The 17,678-nt window shown below is 55.0% G+C and overlaps 4 protein-coding genes across 6 annotated transcripts; 1 reads left to right on the top strand and 3 right to left on the bottom strand.

Moving 5' to 3' along the window:
- On the top strand, nucleotides 1–6,239 carry TMEM234 (transmembrane protein 234). The gene is made up of 7 exons (XM_032643346.1): nucleotides 1–50; nucleotides 340–491; nucleotides 1,296–1,362; nucleotides 3,887–3,979; nucleotides 4,259–4,317; nucleotides 4,695–4,978; nucleotides 6,034–6,239. Exons 1-7 carry the CDS (start codon nucleotides 35–37, stop codon nucleotides 6,041–6,043), a joined length of 681 nt encoding a protein of 226 aa, XP_032499237.1. The 5' UTR covers nucleotides 1–34; the 3' UTR covers nucleotides 6,044–6,239.
- Nucleotides 5,199–9,669, bottom strand: DCDC2B (doublecortin domain containing 2B). Its single transcript, XM_032643284.1, is given in 11 exon segments — nucleotides 5,199–5,377; nucleotides 5,380–5,425; nucleotides 5,701–5,816; nucleotides 6,234–6,333; nucleotides 6,976–7,018; nucleotides 7,123–7,177; nucleotides 7,180–7,259; nucleotides 7,571–7,702; nucleotides 7,944–8,020; nucleotides 8,433–8,484; nucleotides 9,404–9,669. Coding segments are annotated over 11 exon segments (1,014 nt in total). The 3' UTR covers nucleotides 5,199–5,330.
- Nucleotides 9,670–10,165: 496 nt separating this feature from the next.
- IQCC (IQ motif containing C) lies at nucleotides 10,166–12,858 on the bottom strand. The gene is given in 6 exon segments (XM_032643251.1): nucleotides 10,166–10,651; nucleotides 10,653–11,297; nucleotides 11,414–11,532; nucleotides 11,766–12,030; nucleotides 12,247–12,390; nucleotides 12,801–12,858. Coding segments are annotated over 6 exon segments (1,407 nt in total). The 5' UTR covers nucleotides 12,843–12,858; the 3' UTR covers nucleotides 10,166–10,459.
- A 288-nt stretch (nucleotides 12,859–13,146) lies between these two features.
- Nucleotides 13,147–17,625, bottom strand: CCDC28B (coiled-coil domain containing 28B). 3 transcript variants are annotated; one of them, XM_032643298.1, is made up of 6 exons: nucleotides 17,431–17,625; nucleotides 15,983–16,170; nucleotides 14,679–14,845; nucleotides 14,377–14,573; nucleotides 14,131–14,153; nucleotides 13,147–13,337 (listed from the first exon to the last, which is right to left on the bottom strand). In XM_032643298.1, exons 1-6 carry the CDS (start codon nucleotides 17,605–17,607, stop codon nucleotides 13,283–13,285), a joined length of 807 nt encoding a protein of 268 aa, XP_032499189.1. In that variant the 5' UTR covers nucleotides 17,608–17,625; the 3' UTR covers nucleotides 13,147–13,282. The 3 variants fall into 3 exon arrangements, with proteins under 3 accessions (XP_032499189.1, XP_032499196.1, XP_032499202.1); XM_032643305.1 differs by having other exon boundaries at nucleotides 13,158–13,569; nucleotides 14,103–14,153; XM_032643311.1 differs by lacking the exon at nucleotides 17,431–17,625 and adding an exon at nucleotides 16,320–16,938 and having other exon boundaries at nucleotides 13,198–13,337.
- Between the last annotated feature and the right edge of the window lie 53 nt (nucleotides 17,626–17,678).

The raw sequence follows: 17,678 nt of genomic DNA, 5'->3' as shown, positions 1-17,678 counted from the left end.
TTCGTTCCCGGAAGTGGAGAGGAGCGGCGTTGCCATGGCGGCGACCCTGGGTAGGCGGGCCCCGCCCCTCCCCAGGCTTCCAGACTCCCACCCGGAATTCATTCCTACTCCACCTCCATCACCTAACCCCGACCACTGCTGCAACCCCGAACCTGGGCTCCTGGATCCACCTCCCCGGCCTCCCGGGGTCTGTCCTACCCGCCAATCACACCCGGGGCGTTGGAGAGCAAAGAAGGGCTGTAGGGGCGGCGGGCTGGGGATGGGAGGCCGGAGGAGGGCTGGGGCCGTGCCGTGGGGCGGCGCGGCGGGGGAGGGAGTGTCACTCGCATCTCCATCCAGGGCAGGTGCTGGCTCTGGTGCTGGTGGCCGCTCTGTGGGGTGGCACACAGCCGCTGCTGAAGCGGGCCTCCTCGCACCTGCAGCAGGTTCATGAGCGGACCTGGGCCCGGCAGTTGCTGCAGGAGACGAAGACCCTCTTCTTGAATACTGAGGTGCGTCGGTGAATGACCCTTTTCTCGGGCGTAGCCGCTAAGAATTTGGTCTCTGGAGTCAAACAGGTCAGGGTCAGAATCTGCATTCCACCACTTACTCGCTAGAAGCTCTTGGATGAATTCCTTGTCTGCCTTGAGCCTCAGTTTCCTCATCTGTAAGATGAGGGAATAATGTAACCATCTCATGGGGCAGTTGTGAGTATTAAGTGAGGTGAGGCACATAAAGCACTTAGCATTGGGCCTAGTACATAATTAGGGCCCAAATCTATGATGTTTTGAGCTGCTATTATTAATATTTTATTATGGTGATCCCTCCAGCAGACCTTTCCGGAGGGAGGGCTTAGGGCTCAAATTGGCCCTGGGGAGGCAGGATATGGAGAACTACCTCTGAGCCCAACGCTGCCAGTCTAGGCTAGTGGGAAAGACAAGACATAGACACAACCGTCTCTTAGGGCTAAGGGCTTTGAGAGAGGTACAGATAAGTGCTGCGTGAGTTCACAGGAGGGAGGCTGGAGCTAGGGGACCAGGGGAGGGCTTCTTGGAGAGAGTAACACTGGCATTCAGGGACTTGCAGAATGGGGAGGATAGGAACCAGCAGGGCTGAGGGGGAGGGCATTCAGGGCAAAGGCATGGAATTCACTCAGTGACGTTCCCTCTGCCCTGGAAGGGTTCTTTTCAGAGGGCTTAGGCCCTAGGCCCTTATAGCTACCCCTCCCTCCGAGGAAAGGCATATCTCAAAGCTCAGAGAAGGCAGCACTGCTCAGTTAAGCAATCACACTGACTGCAGTTTTCCTCTGTTTCCAGTACCTGCTGCCCTTTTCCCTCAACCAGTGTGGCTCCCTTCTCTACTACCTCACCTTGGCAAAAACAGGTAGGTCTCTGGGTTAGAACTACTATGCTTAGTGGTGGAGGCCACCCGGAGAGTCACTGTGGGGAGGGTGTCTAAAACACCTTGTTGCCATGAGTGAGGGAGAGCCCCCTGTCCCTGGTTTCCGAGTTGCACCCTCTTCTCTGGGCAGTAGGGCACAGTGGGCTGGTTATGAGTATGCTGCCAGGCACGAGAGTTGGTTTGAAGCCTGGCAGTCTCATGCAGTGGCAGAGGAAGAAAGAAGGTTCATTTTGCTGTGCCAAGAGCTGGCTTTGACACTCTTGCTTCCACTGCTTGCTACCTGCCTAACCTTGAGCAAGTCCCTTATTTGAACCTTGATTTTTTACAACTGGCTTCGTAACACTGAGAGCATTAAATTCAGTGTATGAAAAGCGTTTGGCAGAGTTCCTGGTGCGCACTGTACCAGGAGGAGCTCAATAAACATAAATTGCCTTTCCCCCACTGTTGTTGACTGCCCTCTACTGCGTCAGATACTGTTCTAGTTTTCACATTTAAAAAAATTCTCATCTCAACCCTATGAAGTAGGCATGATTGTCTCCACCTAGGAGATGAAGTTACAGAACTTTGGGCAACTTACTGCATCTCTCCTTAAGTCCCACTGCATGTCCGTGCAGAAGGACTTGAAGCCACATATTACTAAAGTTTATGCTCTTGAACTTTGCTATGAGAATTTCGCCTCTCCTGGAGTCTCACCTAGGCCCCCCAGAGACTTGACAGAAGTTTGGGTCCCAGGTAGCCCTGGGAAACCCCTCAGAGGCCATAGGAGGGTGAGCGGATAGGCCGACCTCCAGACCTGCCACATCAGCTTCAACTAGAGTCACTCCGCTTTCATCTGTCTTATATTTTGGGCTTCTCATAAGACTTCATTTAAAGGAAAGTTTGAAAGCCTCTGGCACTCCCTGCTGCCCAGAATGCTGAGCCCTCTGGTCAGCTGACTGCAGTTAGCCATTTACCAAGTTTTGAGCAAATTGGAATTTTAGGATCCTATTATCTCACCACCTACTCTGTATCCTTTAATGCCCACCCATTCTAATAATCAGAACAGTGGTCTCTGTTTATTAAGGATACATTCAGCCAAGGATATACACACGTTATCATATTTCATCTCACAACCCTGTTGTAAGGTGACGTTGTTATCCTGCTATCACTGTTGTTCATGTAGGGCACAGGCTCAGAGTGTTTGAATGACCTAACCAAGGTGACATAGGGAAACCTGGGTCAGCCTCACTCCAGTGCCCTTGCTCTTCCCTTGTACCATGCTGCTTCCCTCCCCAATCTACTGTTGCAAACCAGACTTTAGCAGCCACTGCACTCGATGTAAAGTGTGAAAGCTTAAGGAAGGAGCTCTGAGTAGGTAGCTGTTGTGTCAGTTTCTTGGATGGCTAATGCCAGCCTCGGTGGGGCCTCGCAGGGGCTGAGGAGCTGCACGGTTCTCTCCTCCGCTACCTGAAGCCGGTGAGGCCCGGGAGGGCTGGGAAAGAGTGTGCTGAGAAGCCAACATGCACAGTCTGCCTGGCAGTTATGAGTCTTGTAAACTAGTAACTCAGCTTCTGATTTCGTTTTTTGTTTTGTTTTTTTGTATGTAAGAACTCTTAACGTAAAATCTATCTTCTTAAAAAGCTATAGGTGTAAAAAAAAAAAAAAAAAAAAGCTATAGGTGTACAAAATTTAAGTGTCATAAATTTTAAGTTAACAGTGTTCTTAACTCCATTAGTCTTCTTGAAGTTTGTTTCTTGCAAGTCAGTCCCTCGGGGCTTCAAAACTAAGGAACAGACCCTGGACTGTGGTGACCTCTACTTAAGGCCCAGCCTTGTGGGGCCTGTCCTGTACCTGGCTTCCTACCGCTGACATTTTTTCTCTTCTGTAATTCCCTAAGGCCCAAGTCTGAGCTGAAACAGAAACAAAATGTGCTTCACCTGCAGTTTTGGTTTGTCCTTATCCATCTAAATAGATTCAATAAGGGCACAGGCTTTGGAGTCAGGCAGACCTTGGTTTAAATCCTCAATTTGCCTCAATTTATGTGATGTCTTTGAGCCTCTGATTCTTTTATCTATGCGGAATGATGCTAATGCTCTTCCTGCAGTGTTTTTGTGAAGATTAGTGAGATGTGTGCACAAAGCACCCGGCACATAATGTATACTTGATAAATGTGTTTGGTGTTAATAGCTACTGCATCCTATGGGTTTTGGGTACTTGTCTGTCCAGATGTCCTTGAGATCTCAGAAGTTCTCTTTGAGTGCAAAGATCTCATCCTTACCAGCAAACCAAGGTGGTCCCAGACCTTATAGTTCAGGTCTTCATGCTGGAATCCTGAGGGAGCACTGAATTTAGAGTCAGGAGACCTGAGTTGGAATCCTGAGCTTTGCTGTGACTTCATCTGGAAAATGGGGTCATGAGATACCCTTTTTAAAAGACTGTCTTGATGATGCAGTGAAAGTGTTTTGTGCCTAGAAAGACTTTTTTTTTTTTTTGCATCTCAGAGATTCTTTTCCTTCTGATCACTCAGATCTGACCCTAGCTGTGCCCATCAGTAACTCTCTGGCCATCATCTTTACACTGATTGTTGGGAAGGTCCTTGGAGAAGATATTGGTGGAAAACGTAAGTCTGGTCACTGCAAGTTTGGGGAGCCACTACTTGGGCTTTGACACCCCTGGGTTAGTTTTTTCCAGAGCCATCTCCCTTGGCTCGGTGAGGAGAGGAGCTTCCCCGATCCTGCCCCTTTCTTCTGCAGCTCCACTGCTTCCTTGTGGCCATCAGAGTTTCCTTCCCCTGGGTAGTCTGGGGACAGACCCTGTCTGAGCCCTTCCCTCAGCCCGGCACCAGCTCCTACTGACATGGCTGGTCTCAGAGCCTCTCAATTTCTGCCCATCATCCCAGGAGCATTCGCAGGCATGGTGCTCACCGTGGCAGGAATTACACTCTGCATCACAAGCTCAGTGACCAAGACCCAGGGGCAACCATCTACGCCTTGAGTGGACCAAGGCCACCCTCCGGCTCTGCTGTCTCCAGGACGCCCCTGGGCCACGAGGTAGAGGCAGTGAGCATGTGGACTTAGCCCTCCCACCCCCCTCCACTCCCCAGCCTCAGCTTCCTCATCTCTTGGGATAATAGCTACCTCATGGATCATAACAAGAGAACAAAAGTGAAAGGGTTTTGTAACTTCCACGTGCTGTTCACCTGCTGCTCGGATTTAGCACAAGAGACTTCACACGCACCCTCACCCTCAGCGACCTTTCTGTCCCAGCAGCACACTTCCTGCTGTCATGTCAGGCCCCAGGCCCCAGGCCTGCCACTGTTCCCGTGCCTGACCCAGACTATCCCAGCAGCTGGTTGGTGGACCGCAGAACTCCAGCCGCAAGAAGAGAGCCAGCTACAGTCTTTGAGCCAGAAATGCAAACAGGAGGGCTCCAGGGCTCAGCCTTGGCTGGCTGAGGAGGGAACTGAGGGGAAGGTGCATAAGAACAGCAGACGTTGGGGAGAGGAGTTCGCTGTTAGCCTTGCCTGTCCCTCCTGTGAGGTGGGTGCCGGCCCCTCTCAAACAGATCGACATCTATGGGCCCCCGTACTGCCAGACCCCAACGTATGGAGCAATGCCAGGTGAGCGGAAGTCTGTAATAAATGTGTAGTAGACAGATGGAGGTTGGTAAGTATTCTTTTATTGGGACGACCCGCTCCCCAGTTTGTGTTCTTTCCCTGAAGCTCCGTTGGCTACTCATCTCTCTGGCCAGAGAACCTCATAAGGAAATGGCCTCTGTGGCTGGGCTGCTCTGCTCGGAGCGGAAAGGAGGCTGGGCTGTGGGTTTAGGGGCAGAAGAGGGACTGAGGGGCTGCAGCGCACCCTGTGAGCCCAGGGGAGGCCCTGGCTCCTCGAGAACCGGCCGCTGGAGGCTGAGGATAAATGGTGGCCGCAGAGTGGCGGTCCCCAGTTCCTGGCTGCAGCTGCTGGCTCTCAAGATGGCAGAGCAGGGGCCAAGGCCGAGAGAGCTGCCCCAGCTCTGGCCAGCTTTCCAGGAGCAGGGCCTCTTCCACTACCTGTGCTGCCCTCTGGAGGAGGCAGAAGGCCACACAGAACGGAGCCATTAGCACCCCACATCCAGCCTCCAGTCCTCAGCCTGGGGTTTGCCCACCCCAAGAAAGGAAGAGACCAGAAATTAGCATCTGCCCTCTCATTCAACAAGGTAGGAAGTCGGGCTCTGAGAGGTTAGGAGATTTGCTCACAATCACAAGGGAGAAGAATCGTTTCCAGGACCTAGAGCTGCCTGTTTCCAGCTCAGAACTCCTGTCCCAACATACGGCTTCCGGCCCCGGCCCCAGCCCACCTGATCCAGGGGTGCCTCTGTCCAGGTGGCTTCATCATGTGCTACTCCCTGGGCCCCTGCTGTCTCCGTCCTTGCATGGGGAGCCCCATACACTCCCTTGACTCCTGATGTGGGAAGTTACAGGCCGATGCCTAGGCTGAGGAGCCCTCACATTCTTTCCCTTGACCCTCTCTACCAGCCCCCTCCCCTCCCCTCCCCTCCCCCTCACCCAGGACCTCAGAGGATGGCAGGTTAGCTCAGAGGCAGGCCTTTGGCCGCACCCCCACCCCTTCCAAATCCCACCCCTGAAATGTCATGGCTTTGAGTTTCCATGTGCTTCTTTTCATAAACCAGGTCCCTGTGAAGAGGCAAGGGACTGGCTGTGCACACGGGGGAGTAGGAGACAGTCGTCCTGAAGTCCGGACCAGCTCTGAACCTGGGCATTCTGCCCCCATGGAACTCCCTCAGCATAGCAGGGACAATCCTATGTCACTGTTAGAGGCTGGCAGAGAAGGCCTTGGATTCTTGGGTCCCCTCAAGAGAGTAGAGAGCATGCTGAAAAGCTTGCTGGGGGCTGGCATAAAAAGCAGATGGCTCAATTTGCCTGGCTTCCTTTGGAGAGGACTGGGTAGCCTGTGCCTTGTGGCCATCGGCCTGCGGAGGGAACACTGGGCTTGAGCCGTGGGTGCAGGCTGGCCTTACCTTCTCCACTCTCAGTCCAGGTTTGAATGCTCCTGGTGGGAGCTTGGAAGAGGAGATGCCATCCATCTTCACAGCCTGCATCCTCCCTCCCTGCTCCCTCTTCCATCAGGCTGCCTTATCCAGGGACACGGCAGATGGTGCCTGGTATTCTAGATGCCCAGTGAAACCAGGCCGCATCCCCCTACCCCCCACCCGATGCTCACTGGCTCATCTCTTGGGAGGGCTCAGGCTTGGGATAAGATGGGGAGTTGATAATCATCTTTGGACCCTGTTGTGCCAGATATGCTGATTCCGTCTCCAAGCATCCAACCTGGCATTAGGTCCAGCGACTCAGAGTCCTGAAGGTCTTCACAGAGCCCAGATAAGCTGGCTTCGGACCAGTTTCTGGTCTGGCCCCTGGCAATAACTGTGTTAACCTGAACGAATCACTTCACTCCTCTGACCTTCAGCTTCTCCTCTGGAAAATGGGAATAATAATCTCTGTTTCACAAGATTATTGAGAGGATGCAGTGAGATAAGGTCAGAGGCTGAGCTGGAAGAGGACTCGGCTAGTCACTCCTTTTCCTTCCCACCCCCCATGAGCCCCTGCCTCACCTACCCCCTGCTGTGGAGCCTGGACTTTGGGTCTGGGGGTTGCCTGCAGTGAAAAAAGAGAAGGCTTGTAGGAGGCAGAGCAGGACATGGAGTCAGGGTGGCTTCCTCTGCTCTAACCTGCTACCCTTCCACCTCACACATACATACCAGCAGCCCCTGGGCAGTGAGGGACGAGGCACCAGATAGGGGAGGGCCTTGAACCATCCTCTCCGACAGCCACCTAGTAATGGCCACTCACCAGAGCCTCCCTTGCTGACAGTGGGAGCCCATCCAGGGTGCAGAGTCTGGGAGAGAGAGGTGAGTACACAAGGGCCGGTGAACAAGATGTGTCTTCATATGCAGCAGACTACAAGGGGGAGGGTACAGCTATTTCAAGGTGCCCTTTGGCTGCTGGCCCTCTGGGCACCAGGGCCAGTCACCCAGGCTCTGCCCTGGCTCCGAGGGCTGGGCTGGAGGGGCCTCTCCCTGAGGCACAGAAAGAAGTCCCATTTGGGGAAACATGCTTTCCTTTTGCCTTTTCATCCTCAAGGGCAGCGAAAAGCAGTAGGGAGCCTCCCTTTGGGGACAGTCAGGTCTCCACAGTCCCCAAACTCACTTGCGCACAGCCCCGTTCTGTAATTTCACCTTCTCAGGCAGGAGTTTCAACACTGCTTCCCAGTCCGTGCTGGCAGCCTGGGACAGCTTCAGGCTAAATGGGGGGCTTAACAGGTCCCCATTCCTGAACACACTGGGACAAAGAGCAGCCTGGTAAGGGGAAGGGTCCCCAGAACTACCTACGTGTGAGAGGAAGAAGGATGGCACAGCGGCCAGAAGATGGTCCAAGAACCAGTGCATTGTTTTTCACCCATTAAGCATGTTGGACTTTTTATATCCCAGTCGCCAGGGGCTCCTGGAACAAATCCACCCACTTTCCCTTGGTCTCCCTGAAGCAAAAACCTCTGCCCCTGTTCCCCAACACGAGCACTCACTGGATACAGCAGGGGGAACCTGCAGGTAGCCGCTGTCCAAGGGCCCCATCACATGGCTGCTGAATCACAGGAGGGCCCTGAAACCCGTCAGGCCCCCAGATCAGGAGCGAGTTGAGGCCTTTTGTCAGGGATAGGTCAGTCCAAGGTGGGTAGGGTGAGGGAAAGAAACCAGACTGGGGCAGAAGAGGGGGCAAGGAGGGATGGGACTGGTCACGCCTTTCACCGAAGGGTACTTCTACCTCCCCTAGGTCACATTCTTAACCCCCTCCCATCCATCTGTTTTATGGCTTCCTCTTTCCTCTGAGGACCATAGCCTGGAGCTAAAGTAAAGTAAAAGTTTGGGAACAGCACAAGGAACAGTGTCTTGAAATCCTGCACCCGAGAAGGCTCCAGAGCTCCAGGGCTCCTGACTTCCCAGACCAAAGTGGGGGCAGCCCCCAGGGGGATGGGAGAACAGAGGGCTGGGGGCTGGTCGGCCCCAGGACTTACTGGTAGTCTGCTGCTCTTCCCACCTGGATCCTCCCCTCTAGGGTGTAAGGAGCTGAAAGGACAGATAGGTCACTGGTCACCTTGGGGAGCCTGGGTCCTCAACAGCCCGGCAGCTGCCAGAGTCGGGGGCTGGGGCCCAGTTCACCAAGTCTTCCTTCCCACTGGAGTCGTCTCAGTCATCTCGGTCTGGAAACAGATGCTGACACCTGAACCTGCCTTAGGTTATGCCTCAGGCTGGACATCCAGTCTGGGGTCTCAGACCCAAACCACAAGATGAAAGGTCGAGATCCTCCTGTATCTCAGAAATTTTCTCATTCGTGAGGTGTGCGGTTTCATCTCATTTTGTATGAGACCGAGGGCAAGTTAAGTGACTCACCTAAGCAACATGGAAGTGACAGAGCCCTGTCTGGCTCCCAACTCCTGGCTCCTTAACTCTCAGCAACCTCAGCTGAGAGCAGAGGAGGACCTGGAAGCCAGATCTGAGCTGGAAGCTCAGACACTCAAATTATTTATTCTCCCATCTTGAAAAGCATAGCCCCACCCTGTAAAGGATAATCCCAGCCTAATGGAGAGCACGGGATGCCTAAACACAGCAGGGAGGAAGTGATGGATGGATTTAGAGTACTTAGTGGTGGTGGTGATGGTCATGGTGGTGGTAAGGACCCAATCAGGAACAGCCTTTGGAAAAAGGGGCTCAACCAGCAGAATGTTCTTCCCACTGGTTGGTCCTGGCTGGATGGGCATGAACATCAGTGTAAGACTTTGACTTGAACTGTGGCTCCACGTGTTATTTATGTACTCTTAGGTAGGTTATTTCACTATCTTGATTTCCCCTTCCAAAGAATGGGGATAAGACCACCCCCTTCAGAGGATTGCTGTATTCCGTGAGATACACAGGAAGTACTGAACACATGATGTTGCTATCGCTATTACCTCTCCCCAGGCTCTTTGACCAGCTCCAGCCCACTCACGGGAGCTTGCGGAATCGTTCAAAGCCAGCAGCCACATACTGTCCTTCGTTCTGCAGGTCTGCCAGGTCGGTGACAGAGTGGCCATGACAAGGCGTGTAGAGAGCATGCACGGCCAGTGGGGCCTGCACAGCCGATGTCACATCACAGAGGAAGGTCTCCAGGGTGGGGAAGCAGTGTTGAGTCACCACCAGCTGGTGGCCTGGGGAGAAGGGGTCCCCATTCCGGTACACCACTACCCTCTTGGCTGCTGGACTGCCACCTGCCATAGCGTGTCCCCAGCTAGAGACGCAGAGCTGTTGCCAGGCAACTAAGGCAGGGCTGGGAGCAGTGCCAATCAGAGGTGGAGTCCTGCCCTCTCACCCAGAAAGGCAGGGAGGGCCTCCATAGGAGCATCTGTCTGCATTCAAGGTCTCATCCAATCTGCTCTTGGTGGGGCCTCGCAAGAGTACGGCGGGTCTGATCGCTATATATGAAGAAAGAGCCTGGGGCTCAGTGAGAGAGGCAGTGGCAGAGATCACACTGAAACACAGATGTTCCAGTACTGGGTGGAGCGAGGGATTCTCAGCCTCCCTGCCACTCTGCAGCCCAAGGGCTGAGCTTAAAGGAAGATCAGCTTTGGGGGCTGTTCCCCAAGGACGGCTAGTCTGCTCCTGGGCTGTGGCTCCCAGCCAGCTCTGGGGAAGATGCCCCATGTCAGCAGGAAGTGAACAGGAGGGCCCAGAGTCTGTCCTGACCAGAGGCAGAAGATAAATACAACCAGGCTCAGAATCTAAGGAACACCTTTATTCTCCATCAGCCCCCCAACTTTACTCACCCCAGGTGGCTCCCTATCCCAAAATTCGGGTTGAGCCACAGGCAGAGGATGGAAGTATCCTCCTACCTCTACTGATGCCAGCTCTGTGCTCCAACTTCTCTTGGCCTCATTAGCCACCAGTACCTACGGGCAGGGGCAGGAGGTAGAGCTGGTACCAGGGAGCTACAATGAGGTCTTGTCTCCCTCATTGCCCTTTCATAGAATCCCCCTCTGGAACCTGGTCTTCCCTGGTTCCCCAGGGTCTAGCCTGGTGGTCCTGTTTTCCACAGTCGTCCCCTCCAGTGATCCTCTCCTGTGTGGTCTGACCCTGTGGAAGACAGTTTCTCAGGTGGCCTTGATCTCCATGGTACAGTCCTCTGGTTTTTCCATCCTTCATGGCTAGATTCATTGGAGGTTCTATCTGTGGAGCTTTTATCACTGGGAGTCTGGCCCTTGAGGTGGTTTAGCCTTCCAGAGATCCAGGCCACCATGCTCTGCCAAAGTCCCCCCATCACAGATGACATGGTCCTCTGAGAGGCCCAACTCTCGTGGCCCAGCTCTTTGGCAATCATGCTCTTTTTGGCCTGGCCCTCTGGGAGAGTTGTCTTCAATGTCTGGGTCCTCACAGAGTGCGGGCAGCTGTGTCCTGGCCTTTCCAGAACAGTAGCCCCTAGATTTGAGGCCTTTGTGGGTCTCGTCCTCTAGAAGTTTTGTCAGCTGCAGGCAGGTCCCTCCAAAGGTCTGTTCTCCACACTCTGGCTCTTTGGTGAGCCTTTTCCCTATGGCCTGATTATCCCATGGTGTGGGCAGCTGTGGTCCTGTCTGTCTGTAGCATAGGTCCCTGTACTTAGCCCCAGCAGTGGTTTTGTCTGTAGTGGCCAGTATTTCTGGGGTTTTATGGGGTTGTGATTTGAGTCTCCAGCAGGAGTCATCCATGTGGTCTGGCTCTCTAGTAGTTCTGTAGGACTGGTCTTCCAGTGGTGGGCCTGGTCGTGACCCAGCTTTCTCACAGCTCTGTCCCCCATGGTCTGCGCACAAGCTGGGCTCATCTCTGGCCTGGTTCGCCTCTGGGGATCTCAGTGTTTGTTTAAGAATTAGGTACTGTTGGAGAAGAGAACACTGTACCAGGCAGGCCTGCTTGGGCATGGCAGGAGGCTTTTCCCTAAGCCCCACCCTTGGCCCTAAATGTGCAGAGAGGGCTCCAAATTAGTGCCTACCTCCTTACGGCTATTGATGGCCTGTTGCAGCCACAGCAGCTCCATAGCCAAGTGGCTGCGGTGGTACTGGAGCTCCTGGAGCTCAGTCTGGCTGTGGGGCAGTCCTGGACCTGCAGCTTCTGTGAAGGAGAGAAGAATGAAGGGAGAAAGCCTTGAGGGGGCAGACAGTGGGCACTGGCCTAGCACTAGACCCTGGCACCCTCCCCCTGCCCACCCATGAGTTGCCCCCAACCAAGCAGAGGGAAGAAGGAAAGGGATGTAGCTTATCTAGCCCAAGCCTTTCACTTTTCAGATGGGAAAGCTGACGCCCAGAGAGGGTCAGAGGCTTGCCCTGATCTAGGCAGAGAGGTACCTGGGTTCTCCATCTTTGACATGTCTCTGGTCTCCTCTTGGCTCGGTTTCCTGGTCCTCCTGCTCTGCTCATCCTGAAGCCATGGGCTATCATCTCTGCAGGGAAGACTGCCTGAGTTTGCTGAGCTCTCTCCTGACTTCTTCAGTATCATCTCCTCCCAGATGGCCTCTTTCTCAGGCTCTTTACATGGGAAGCAGCTCCATAGTTCCTGCTCTGGATTTGGTACCCTCTCTCCAGCTTTCCAGGTCTGATGGGATTTTGCCTTCTGAGAAATCAGAAAGGTATGAGAGCCCCAAGGCTAAACCCTCCAAGTGTCTGGGTGCCATGATATAGCATACAAGTTAATGAGGATTAAGGACTGGGGTGTGAGGAGGTTCAGTCTGCTGCCTTTTCCAATGAGAATAGCTTGTCAGCATGAAGGGTGGAATCCCCTGCCCAGGTCCCTCTTCCCCCTCTCTTCTACCTCTAGGGTGTGTAGTACCTTTGGGAGAAATCGGGGCCTGGGAATCCAGCCCTCAGTCCACTGAAGCGTGCCCAGATCACCCTCGATCTCTCGTACAATAGCCTCATATTCAGCTCGAAGACTCTGGAACTGGCGTCGGACCAAGAAGCCCCGGACGCAGGCCTGGTGTGGAGAACGAAGGGAAAGAAAACCCTTACCACTGCAACATGGGGGCATCTTGGGGGATCTCCTGGAGAGGTCTGCAAGAGAGGACCCGGCCCCCGGGAGAGGACAGGTGACGCTGTGTGTTGGCGCTCTGGGGGTTCGAGGGAACGTACTGGGCTGGATCCACCTCGTCGATTAAAGGCCCTTCCCTTAATTTCCCTGATCCCGTAGGAGTGTGTAGTGGGAGTGGGGGGCGCGTGAGGGTCCGTGGGGTCCCCGCATTCTTCAGGCCGGTGGGGCTGGGTCGGTAGGTTCAGAGGTGGGCACGCGGGCAGGTTACTAGACGTGACAGCCTCATCTTGTCCAAAGGTCCCAGTCCGAGATCCCGTGGTGGGGAGGAATCATGCACACCCCAGCCCGCCCCGCACCTGCAGCGCTGTCACTTTCTGATCCAACCGTTCCCGCTCCATCCGGGCGCTAACTGACCCGCCCGGCGCCTGCGCAGTGCGTCACCAGTCTGCGCCGCGCTGGCCTGCTCAGGCCCCGCCCCGCCGTCTCCATGGCAACCTTTCGGCTCCTGCCCGGGGCTGGGCGCCAACTGGCACCTGTCCCCAACTCCCACTCCCAGAGCAGCACAGGGGAGTCCAGCACCGCGACCGGGACCTCCCAAACCAGAAGTTTGTTGCAAAGGGGCGTTCCCGCGAGAGCTGGGGCCCGGGCGCCCCTGCCGAGTAAAGGCGCGAGGAGGGGAGGGAGGACACAGAGCCGCTTTCTTTCTTTATGGTTTAATTCCATCCAATGCCCCCCTCCCGCATAGCACCTGGGGGGGCCGCGGAACACCCAATCGAGTCCGTAAAAAGTCACAGTTTGAAGGGAATGAAAAGGGGCGGTCTGAGCCTGGGTTCGACACCTACACAGCTGACGGCTCCTCAGGCTCGGCGTTCTCAGCCAGGTGCAGCTTCTGTCTGTGCCGGTCAAGGATTGTGATGCTCTGGACCCGGGTCCTTGCAGCCCTATTTTCCCAACCTGTACAGGCTCAGTTTCCCCGACTGCGCAAAGGGGCGGGGGCCAGGGACTCTGGAGTGCTCCGTGGTCTGGGGCTGCAGTCCTCACCTGTCCTTCTTGCTAGGTGCCTTACCCCCTTCGCTTTTGCTTTAGATCATGCAGGAGCGTGCACCCGCACTACTTCTGATAGAACTAGATGCGGAGATAATTTAAGTCAGTAAAATTAATTGTTCAGTGCTGAAAGAATAGGAAGACATCAGACAAGCTTTGCCATGGATTGGTGTCGGCTAAAGTACTTGCTAAGATTTTTTTTTTTTTTTTTTTTTTTTTTTGTGGCCTCTCCCGTGGCGGAGCACAGGCTCCGGACGCGCAGGCTCAGCGGCCATGGCTCACGGGCCCAGCCGCTCCGCGGCATGTGGGATCTTCCCGGACCGGGGCACGAACCCGTGTACCCTGCATCGGCAGGCGGACTCTCAACCACTGCGCCACCAGGGAAGCCCCTTGCAAAGATTTTGATAAGCAAGTAAAACATATTCCCTGCAACCACCTTTCTTTCTCCTAATATTTGGGGAATTCTTTCTGCACCCTCTACCTGGGTAGGGGGAATTTGTGGCTAATTCTGTAGGACTGAAAGGGGTGAGGATGTTGGTTATCTGTAAAGATTCCTGCAGGGTGGTGGGGAGGCCGAAGCTGATTTTATCTCTGGGAGGCGTGCACACACTTACACACTGTCAAGTCCCCTTGAAAGGATACATAGAATTACTAAGATCTTCCAGCTGTCAACAGAGAGAGAAAGGGAAGTTTTTGTAAGGAGGGGCACCTGGTCAAACTCCAGATGCTCTGGGGTTCATCTTCTGGTGGGGGGTTGAGAGGCCCAGAGCTTTGGGCTCCATGCACCCCCAGCTTTTCACCCAGGGGCCAGGAATGGTCTTAGAAGCATGTACCCCTCCACACACCCTCTGGTGCCCCCAGGAACTGAAGCACCCAGCCCTGACCCACATTGCTAAGCAGCTGGTCCAGGTTGCGGTCAGCCATCGTCTTCTTCTGCTCCTCAGGTAGCCCCTCAGTGACCCCGTCCTCCTCCTCCTCCTCCTCCTCCTCCTCCTCTCCACACACGTCCAGGCTGAAGTGCAGCCGGGCCAGCTTCTCCTGCATCTCCCGCACGTGTTCCAACTGCTCAAAGGAGCATTCCTTCCCTGGACAACACCTGTCAGCTCTGGGAGCAAGTCCCAGCCACGCCCCAGAGACCCAGCCCTCCAGCCCCACCTACATGCCCTCTAAGCCCCGCCCCCAGGACTCACCGAAGGCCTGCAGCCGGCCTGAGTGGAAATCATTGAGCAGGTTCAGCAGCCCACCTTCCATCTCATAGACGTCGGTCACCTCGGTCAGGAACGAGTGCTGCAGGGGGGTGCCTGCAGAGCCACCCCCACCTCCTGCCAGCACTGGGCGGCATTTCTCCTTGCTGACCCTGGGTGGGTGGGCATGGCCATGGTCACAGGGTGAGTGGCAGCCAGGTAACCCCAGGTCTTCTGTGCCATCTGTCTATACACTAATTCACCCTTCTATCCACCCACCAACGTAAATGGATGTTTCGCCCTGTTCTGGGCACCGGGATGGGTAAAGGGAAGGGAGTGGGTGAAGAAGGGTGAGGGTGAGAGGTCAAAAGAAGTCTTTTTCTGCCAGTGATACATCCAGAACCATGCCTGGAATGGGGCTCCTGGGTTCCAGTCTGAGCACCTCACTCATTCTTCCTGTGACCCTGGGTGAATCACTTGTCCTCACCGGTCCTCAGTGAACTTGGGGACAGTTACTCCCTTATTACCATGAAAGCCATCTTACCTCTTCCAAAAATATCTTTCTGCCCCTCTTGTTTGTAAAAACCTTTTCTTTGAATTTTCCATTGCCCTCGGGATAACACTGAATGATCTTTCCAGCTTGGCCCCACTGCCCTCCAGTTGCGTCTCCTACTATCCCTGCCCCAGCCCTGAGCTTCAGCTACCCCGACTTGGCCATCTCCCAACATGCCTCTCAGGCAGGTGGTGCCAAAGGCACAGGGAAACACAGTAATCAGAGAAAGAACGCATGGGTAGTGGAAACAAACACAGACACTATAGGGTAGGAGGCAAATTTTCAATCATTAAAAAAAGTAAGCGGAGAATTCAAATTGTTCACCCGAGTATCCCCTCACCATTTCCTACCCCATGACAATCCAGGACCACCAAATCACCTGTGGTTCCTGGAACCTTCCAGGCAATATTTTCCTACCATACTTCTGCCAGGCAAGCCCCTCAGCTTAGCACATTCTCCCTCTCCAGTGTGCCCAACAGCCTTCTCTGACTCACTTCCTGGAAGTTTGCTCATTCCCTGCGCTGAGGTGCATCACACTGTGTGATCCCGGTGACCCACCTGGCCTTTTCCCAACACACCTGAGAGTAGGAACTGGGTCTGAGTTCTCAGGGGCCGGTGGGGGGTGGGAGGAGCCCCAGGGAAGGCATGGATTACTGCTTAGTAACGGTAGGCTAAGGCCCCCTTTACCTTCCTGCCCACAGGGCTCAGCCCAGAGTTAGGGTCCCTCCCTCCTTGCCCTCTTCCCTTCTGTACCCACCTCTTGAACTTGGCCCGCTGCTTGGGGGATGGCAGATGAGGGAGTCCCAGGGCCAAGGAGCCGCTGTGGCTGGTGGGCACTGGGACCCTGCGTAGTGTGCCTGGGGGCTGGGCTGGCTGGGTCAGGCAGGGCTTGGGACTCCTTTTCTTCTTCTTGTCCTCCATTGGACGCTGGCTAGGCCTCAGGCCCTGGGAGGGAGGCAGTCCCACTGAGATAGTGAGGGGCAAAGCCATCCCTCCACCTAGCAATCCCTGAGAGCTGCAAAGGATGGCCCCCAGACCTTCCTAACTCTCCCCTCAGCTGCCCAGTACGGGCAAGGCCAGGTGCCAGAACCTACTGCTGGGGTCACAGATGTGTATTTGAAGGAAGTTCTGTGGCCCACCCCAGGTCCTTCTTGCCTTCCAGTTTTAGCCTGAAAACCTAGGCCCTGCCTCAAAGGGCTGGACCAGACACTATTTTCCTGCTGCTGCTGCTCCTGGGGTTTCCTGTCCCTGTAGCTGAGGGGGCGGAGCTGGCAGAGGAAATGTAGGGGGAGACAGGGTGGATGTGAGCTGGCAGGAGCCCGGCTGAGGATTAGGAGTGTCTTAACTCGGCTCCGTTCTATTTATCAACTGCCTGGACAGACGCTGACAAACCTCAGCATGGAAGGTGACAGAGGTGTGGATGGGATCACCTGGGAACACCCCGGTGTCAGGCAGTAACCCCCTGAGGATGGGCAGCAATGGCAGAAGCCGTGGCACGCTGGCAGGGCTCAGTGTGGTTTCCCCGCACTGGCATCCCTCCTCTTCCACCCCACCCCCAATGGCAAACACCAGGAGACTCCCAGAAGTTCCCTGGGACAGACTTCCAGCCGCTTCACCCTCCCCAGTCAGGAAGTCCCCGCTTGGCTTCAGCTGCAGCCAGAGAGGGCCGCGTGGTCGGGCACGTAGCAGGCAGCCTGGGCTTCCAACAAAGGCTGCGCCCGAGGCTGGCACCGCTGGATCTCCCGCCCGGCCCCGCCCCTTCAGCCCCAGGTCCGCGGAGCCCCCCCCCCCCCCCCAGATGGAGGTCTGAAGGCCCTTTACGGGGTTTCCTCAAGCTGCTTACTCCCAGTTTCCACCACCAAGCCCGACTCCGCACTCTGGGATGGCGGTGGCGCTGGGGGCATAAGCATTTAAATGGTACGAGGCTGGCTGGCACGGGTGTGGGACAGCGGTGGTGGAGGGGAGACAGAAGCGCGTCAAATGCCTGGCCCAGCAGCAGCTTGGTTCAATTAAGGACTCGATAGAAAAACTGCAGCGGGAGCCTCGGCTCCCCAGGAATGGCTGGGGGCGACCTGGGATCTATTTCCCACAATCTCCAAAGCCGTGTGCCAAATGGATCGCTCATCTCGGGAGCCAGGATCCGAAATGGAGCATCAGACCCGCGTCATTGAGCCTCTGCACCCACTCCCGAAGTGGGTAACTGACCTGGAGGTTTGGGTCTGGAGTGATGCTTCCGTGGGGGTTCCCTCCGCCCTCCGCAGCACTCTCCAACTCGGGAACGGAAAGGGTGGAAGCTGAGCTCTCAAGAGGTAATTTGCATTTAAAGAGAAAGTGACCTTTTTTAGAGTGGGATGGAGTAAGATGGGAGGAACATCCCCACATTTATTAAGCTGTCCCTTTCACTCGACTTTACCTCCCCAGCTGAGCTAAGGTGATGACATTGGTTGTGTGAT

Source organism: Phocoena sinus, chromosome 1, assembly GCF_008692025.1.
Source record: "Phocoena sinus isolate mPhoSin1 chromosome 1, mPhoSin1.pri, whole genome shotgun sequence".
NCBI lineage: Eukaryota > Metazoa > Chordata > Mammalia > Artiodactyla > Phocoenidae > Phocoena > Phocoena sinus.
This window is presented reverse-complemented; position numbering and strand designations above follow the sequence as displayed.